This window comes from Mobula hypostoma, chromosome 5 (genome assembly GCF_963921235.1).
Source record: "Mobula hypostoma chromosome 5, sMobHyp1.1, whole genome shotgun sequence".
In the NCBI taxonomy this organism is placed as follows: Eukaryota; Metazoa; Chordata; class Chondrichthyes; order Myliobatiformes; family Myliobatidae; genus Mobula; species Mobula hypostoma.
Genome location: NC_086101.1, coordinates 72,476,368 through 72,483,633, shown reverse-complemented (window position 1 = coordinate 72,483,633; position 7,266 = coordinate 72,476,368). Strand labels below are relative to the sequence as shown.

At 42.9% G+C, this 7,266-nt stretch overlaps 1 protein-coding gene across 1 annotated transcript in view; it reads right to left on the bottom strand.

Annotated features, from left to right (window-relative positions):
* Positions 1–2,429: 2,429 nt before the first annotated feature.
* LOC134346825 (ras-related protein M-Ras) overlaps positions 2,430–7,266 on the bottom strand; it is a 63,820-nt gene continuing 58,983 nt past the window's right edge. The window contains exon 6 of the mRNA XM_063048530.1: positions 2,430–6,766. Within this exon, the coding sequence (XP_062904600.1) occupies positions 6,667–6,766 (100 nt within the window). The 3' untranslated portion in view covers positions 2,430–6,666. The remainder of the gene's footprint in view (positions 6,767–7,266) is intronic.

Genomic DNA, 7,266 nt, shown 5'->3' with positions numbered 1-7,266 from the left:
CTAGGTTTGAACAGTTTATCATATGAAGAGTGTTTGATGGCTCTGGGCTTGTATTCACTGAAATTCAGAAGAATCGGGGTTGACCTCATTGAAACCTATTGAATGGTGAAAGGCCTTGAGAGAGTGGATGTGGAGAGGATGTTTCCTGTGGTGGGAGAGTCTAAGCCCAGAGGCCACAGCTTCAGAATAGAGCAGCATCCTTTTAGAAAAGAGATAAGGAGGAATTTCTGTAGCCAGAAAGTGGTGAACCTGTAGAATTCTTTGCCACATGCAGCTACGGAGGCCAAGTCTTTATGTGTATTTAAGCCAGACATTGATAGATTCTTGATTGGTTGGGGCATGACGGGATGTGGGAAGATGGCAGGAGATTGGTGCTGAGAGGAAAAGTGGATCAGTTATGATTTAATGGTGAAGCAGAGGTGATGGGCCATCCTATGTATTATAGTCTTATGGTCACCCAGAGGAAACCCACACCCTCATGGGGAAAATGTACAAAACTCCGACAGACAGCAGCAGAATTGGACTCTTAACTCTGAATTCTCTGAGATGTAAGAGTGCTGTGTTGATGCTACGCTACTGTGCTGCCTAACTGGAATCTGGGAAACTAGTCCAGGTTCTGATACAGGCAGCACGGTAGCGCAGCATAATGTATATGACAGCCTACTACATTGGCACCAGTTGTATCAGGAGGAATCTGAATCAGAATTGGAATTTTTTCTAGGCCAGAAAAACCCATCCCTGTATCAGGGGCAATCTGAATCTGTATCTGAATGAGACTCATTCCTCAGCCAGGAAAACCCATCCCAGTATCAGGGGAAACTTGAATCTGAATCAGACACATTCCTCAGCCAGGAAAACCCATCCCTGTATCAGGGGTAATCTGAATCTGAATCAGACTCGTTCCCAGGCAAGGAAAAAAAAAATCCCAGTATCAGGGGCAATCTGAATCTGAATTAGAATTATTCCTAAGCAAGGGAAAAATAAACATTCCAGTATCAGGGGGAATCTGAATCGGGATCAGAATAGTTCCTAGGCTAGGAAAACCCATCCCATTATCAGGAGGAATGGCATGATGTGGTAGTAAGCCATTGCTCCTCGAATACTCTGAAACACATTGGTGGGATGTTGAGACAAGCACTTCCGTATCCAGAAAAGCAATTCAATTGTCAATGCCGAGGTGGCTTTGGCCTGTGTTCGGGTAAATGGTACCAGAATGGATAGGTACGTGATGTTCAGTGTGGGAATGATGGACCAAGAGTTGTATGTGTTATAATCTCTAAAAATATATATGACTGATTAAAATACAGTGAGTGACAAGTCAGCTTTACTTCATTCTTGACTTTTGTTTGCATTGACCTTCTGCACAGGAAAATTCTGTTTATTAAAAGAAATACTGGAAACATTTAAAAGGTCACGCAGCGTCTAAGGAAAGGGAAGCAGTTTAATGCTTCAAGTTTAAAATATGAGAAATAGGATTGTTCCAGGTTGTAATGACAGGGAGGAGGGATGGGTAGAACAAAGGGAATCCCTCCAGTAGGAAGAGCCCAGGGTTGCCATGACGACAAGCTGTTGATAGAGCCAAAAGTTTGATGGGATTGAGAGAAAGAACCAAAGCAAATGGACGTGTGAAACACAAATATAAAGCAACACACACAAAATGCTGGAGGAACTCAGCAAGTCAGGCAGCATCTATAGAGAGGAATAAACTGTCAATGTTTCGTGCCAAGACCCTCCTCCAGGACCAGAAAGGAAGGGGGAAGATGTCAGAATAAGGTGGTAGTGGTGGGGGAAAGAAGACAAGCATGAAGCTGATAGGTGAAGCCAGGTGGGTGAGGGAGGGGGGAGTGAAGTAAGCAGCTGGGGGGGGGGGGTGTTAGGTGGAAAAAGCAAAGGGCTGGAGGAGAAATCTGATGGGAGAAGAGAGTGGGCCGTGGGAGAAAGGGAAGGAGGGGGGCACCAGTGGGAGGTGATTGACAGGTGAGGGGACGAAGTTGGAGGTGGGGATAGAGTGTGGAATTGAAGAAAAGGGAAAATGACCCAAAGTTGGAGAAATCGATGTTCATGCCATCAGGTTGCAGACTACCCAGACGGAATCTGAGGTGCTGTTCCTCCACCCAGAGAGTGGCCACTTCGTGGCAGAAGAGGAGGCCGTAGACTGACATGGCAGAATGGGAATGGGGATAGCAATTGAAGTGGTTATCCACTGGGAAACCCTGCATGAGGTAGATGGGCCACCAGGAAACACAAAGTGAGTTACCTGAAACTGTTGAACTCTCTCCCTTCTCAGAATGAACTCCCAGATTTAATTCAGTCCGTCACTGATATAAAAGATATAAAAATATCTTTGTTCAAAATTCATGATGTAGATTTTACCCACTCTGTCCATATTTTCCACGTTACTCAAAACAACATTGCAGATGAGATGGCAATCGTTCAGCTAGAATTTTATTAAAACTTGTTTAAAACCCCTTTTTTTGCTGCAATTAAGGTCACATTGTACAAATTACCACACATGAAACCCAAGATTCCAATTAACATTAAGTACAGCAGTTGTCAATATTTCAGTTAGCTGTTGACTTGGAATTCATTTGAAAACACTGTATAATGATTGCTCGTAATACTTAACCTTAAATGCACCAATTTTCACCAAAACAACAGAAAGAATTGTGATAGTAGTGACAAAGGGTGAAAATCATATCCTTTGCAAGGTATACCATCAGGGTGGTAATTGCATGGCTAGGCTGTGAATTACAAACCTCAACCTCTCTGGTACCACATACCAAAGGGTGGTTTCTATCCCTTTAAACTGTTGTGCAAACACGTTATACATATGCCCAATTGCACTTAAAGTGTTGGTGTTCTAAAGATGTCACTACTGACATACATTGGAATATTACAACAAGTAATTGGCTGGTGTCAATAGTTCCTGTCAGCTGATAACCACAGGGGCATTAGAAGATGCAAGGAATGCCTATTGTACAATATACAACATCTGATACAGGCAACACATTAACACACAGAAGCAACAACTTCACAAGTCTTGAACTATTCTGGCTACAATGTGCCAACTGTACAGGTTCTTACTGAATGCGAGAGGATGTGGTTCTGACCCCTTGTAATTGGGGCACAAGCCAAACTGCTCCAACAAGTCAGGCACCATAAAATCATTCTTTAATTTGTTGCTTTACACACCCTACATCAAATTGTAATGCAGACCAAGGCTACTTAGTTAGGGACATGAAGTGGCTTGGCTTCACTTCAGTCAGAACCCCTCTCTCCTCTCAACAGGTAGATGGGAGTTTCCTTATCAATCTGGGCAGGTTTTGAACTGTGGTTTTGAATGCTGATGTTCAGTGAGGTGCTTACGTCGGCTCAGAGACTGCACTCTCTCTTCTGTCACTGTGCTCCTCTAAATTAAGCACATTATCTAAACTGATAGTGCTGTACATTAACAGGCAGAGATGCTGCCATTCTGACATTAAACAAAGATAGCCCTTTATAGTGAAAGAAGTGATACCATACAGTATTTAAATTAAAAAAACTTCTCAAGTTCATTCATTCCCCCGCATCAATACTAACCAAACTATTGATGAGCTATTCCTCAGTTTGAGGAACTTGCCATGCATAAACTGACTTTTGCTTTTATCTACATCACCACAGAAACTACAATTAAAGGTGCTTCTTTGCCAGAAGCACTCTTGGGATTTCTCTCAATTCCTCGCTAGTGTTTGTTCGTTAATGGGCATCCAATGACAGTCACCATCTACAATTACTCTACAAGACACACAAAGCATTCCTTAGCCAAAAGAAATGTACTGCAATGTAAACCTAGCCAGCACTCAAATGGCAGAAACTTTGGGTTCAAGTTTGGTTTCTAACTGAACCCCAATGGGACAACAATATTCCTGTAATTCTATTGCTGCTTATAGCAGTTCCATAGCAATTACACAACTTCACAATTAGGCAATGATGGCTTCAAGGGCAATAGCTGGGCATCTCTGGAATGACACTAGCTATGGGCAGAACTTTGGTACAGCCCTATCATAAACACAAGAGTTTCTGCAGATCATCAACACTGCAGATGCTTGAAATCCGGAACAACACACACAAAATGCTGGAGGAGCTCAGCGGGTCAGGCAGCATCTACTGGAATAAAAAAAATGTTGACGTTTCAAGCCGAGACAACTCTTCAAGGACTGGAAAGGAAGAGTGAAGACACCAGAATAAAAAGATGGGGGGGGGGGGAGGGGAAGAAGGATTGCTAGAAGGTGACAGGTGAAGCCCAGTGGATAGGAAAGATAAAGGGCTGGAGATGAAGGAATCTGATAGGAGTAGAGTATCGGAGAAATGGAAGGAGGAAGAGACCCAGAAGGAAGTAACAGGCCAGACTGGGGAATAGAAGAAGAGGGGAGGGGGAAGAAAAATTATTTTTACCAGAAGGAGAAATCGATATTGATGCTATCAGGTTGGATGCTACCCAGACCAAATATAAGGTGCTACTCCTCCACTCTGAGGGTGGCCTCATCGTGGCACAAGAGGAGGCCATGGACCGAAATGTTGGAACGGGAATGGGAATGGGAGTTAAAATGTTTGCCACCGAGAAATTCCACTTTTAGCAGATGGAGCAAAGGTGCTCGACGAAGCCGTCCCCCAATTTATGACGGGTTTCACCAGTGTAGAGGAAGCCGCATCAGGGCCACCCGATACAATAGACGACCCCAGCAGATTCGCAGGTGAAGTGTAGCCTCACCTGGAAGCACCGCTTGGGGCCCTGAATGGAGCTGGGGGAGGAGGCGAATGGGCAGGTGTAGCACTTTGGCCGCTTGCAGGAGTAAGTGCCAGGAGGAAGATTAGTAGGGAGGGGTGGATAGACAAGGGAATCATGGAGGGAGCATTCCCTGTGGAAAGCAGAAAGTGACGGGGGGAAATAAAGATATGTTTGGTGGTAGGATCCCTTTGGAGAGGATGGAAGTTGTGGAGGATGATGTGTTGGATGTGAAAGCTCATGGGGTGGAAGGTAAGGACAAGAGGAACTCTATCACAGTTAAGGCAGCAGGATGATGGGACGAGTGTGGATGTTTGGGAATTGGAGATGCAGGAGAAGGCAATATTAATGTTGGAGAAAGGGAAACTGTTTTGCAGCTGCGGTAAATCTAGAGTCATGCTCATAAAATGCTGGAGAAACTCATCAGTTAAGGCAGAATCTATGGAAAGGAATAAGGAGTCAACGCTTTAGGCTAAGACCCTTTATCAAGACCCTCTCCATTAATGTAGCATGATGTGCTGAGTTCAGCATTTTGTGTGTTATTCTTGATATAGCCCTATTTGCATGACATTGAATGTGGTGACAACCCAAGGTGAGGCGATCAGTTGTCACCAGAGTCACCTCCAATGGCAACAGGATATTCACCATGATTGATCTGCAACACTCACTTAAAAACATCCCCAATCGATGGATTTACTTCGAGTGTGAACTCCATCACAAAAGCAGGTGAAGTGCTGAGGGGCAACCGTGCTTAGGAAGAGCTGACTATGGAAACATTCACATATATTTCCAACCATTGATTCAACAAGAGGTCTTTCCACTGTAGTTCAGTATTATCAGTTTGCAATGCAAAGGAAAGCCAGAGCTGAAATTTTACTTTAAAACAATTTTAACTTCTCCCTAATCCCATTGTACACTTACAATTACAGTTATTTCCCTTGCTTAATTTCATCTAGTTCATCACAGAGAAGCTAATGGTTTGCTGACCTTGATTAACATGAGAACAATGATTTTTGTTTCCTATTTAGGAAGGGAAGAATTCCCATTTTTGTTCAGTCAGAAAAATCTCTTTTTGCATTGCCTAGTACAAGAGAAAAAGGTGCCATTTACCCAAACATTGACTTTTAAAAAAAACAATTGCAGTGCAGTTTGGACAGAGAATGCACATATAAAATAGGTTGGAAACCCTAACAAAAGTGCAGATAATTTAACCATTGCTAAAAGAATAAATACTTTTAGCCCATCTCTTTGAGGATCTTCTTCTAGATGTTAGTGGTTATAGGTAGTGGACCCTTGTGTAGCCACACTCCTTACCAAACCTTCCTTTAGACATTCAAGTGTGTATGCAAGAGAGATAAGTGCAATTGCTCATCTTGTGGCCAGCAAGTTTTTGTTTCATGTCAAGTTTGATGCAATGTCCTGGAGGCAACTGCAGATGGATTCAATTCTCCTGTTCACATTCCAATCTGCCCTTCTCTTAGTCTGTTTTCAAGAACATTGCCATGTCTCAGTTAGGAACTCAAGGTACTGCGCTGCTGACAGACATGGGTGCATGATAGTTCAGCCTGGCACTGCTGCTTTGCTTGATGCATGGCTTGAAAGAGAAAGGCAAGAATACAAAAACAAACCTTTTCTTCAAAGTGGCTCTGCTACCCAGTTCAGTTCAATCAAAGTCCGATGAGCTGCTCAACCAGGCCTTTGCATTTCACAAGATTCACCTCCAGTTAAACGTGCAAACTTGCTCGATGGAGGGAAGAGAGTTCCCTCACACTATAAATAACACTGCTAACGTTTGCTGTGCACGTGTCCTTCTGACGCATGCAGGGGGTCCATAACTTAGCATTGGATTCAATATTCTCTCAGACTGAACAATAGCAGCTTTCAAATAGGCAAGAGGTTGATCACATGACTGAGCACTGAAGTTTGTTTGACCCAGCTGTCCTGTCCCCACGCCATTTTGTTTTTTTCTTCTTTTTCTGACTCTTCTCTGGTATTTGTTGCCTGTTTGGAATTAGACACAAAAAAAACACATCTTTGATTAATGGCTCGCCTTTGCCAAGTGCTCCATTTTTCTCAAACTTCAAGCAAATGAATGTTTTCACTGGACTGAGAGGAAGGGCCAGGAAATGGAGGCAATACAGTTTGGCTTCTGGTCTTGCCACATAACTACCCTTGTGGGGGTAAACAACCCAATAAAGAATCACAGAAAAAGTTTTACCAGGAATAAACAAATGTACAATCTGATACTGTGAGAATCTGCTGAAGTGAATAATGTAGATACATATAGGAGTAAAAAGGGTCATCGCTATTCACCATATATATTTATAGTACATGTATATGGAATTTGCTGTGGTGCGTTGGAACAACATGCAACAAACAACAACATTCAACAATTACAAAGAATAAGGAACTATATTAAAAAGAAGTTAAAGGTTAAAGTATGGATATTGGGTGGGGTACTTCACTGCTTCTATTGCGTTTCTTGGGTTTACTGAGCATGC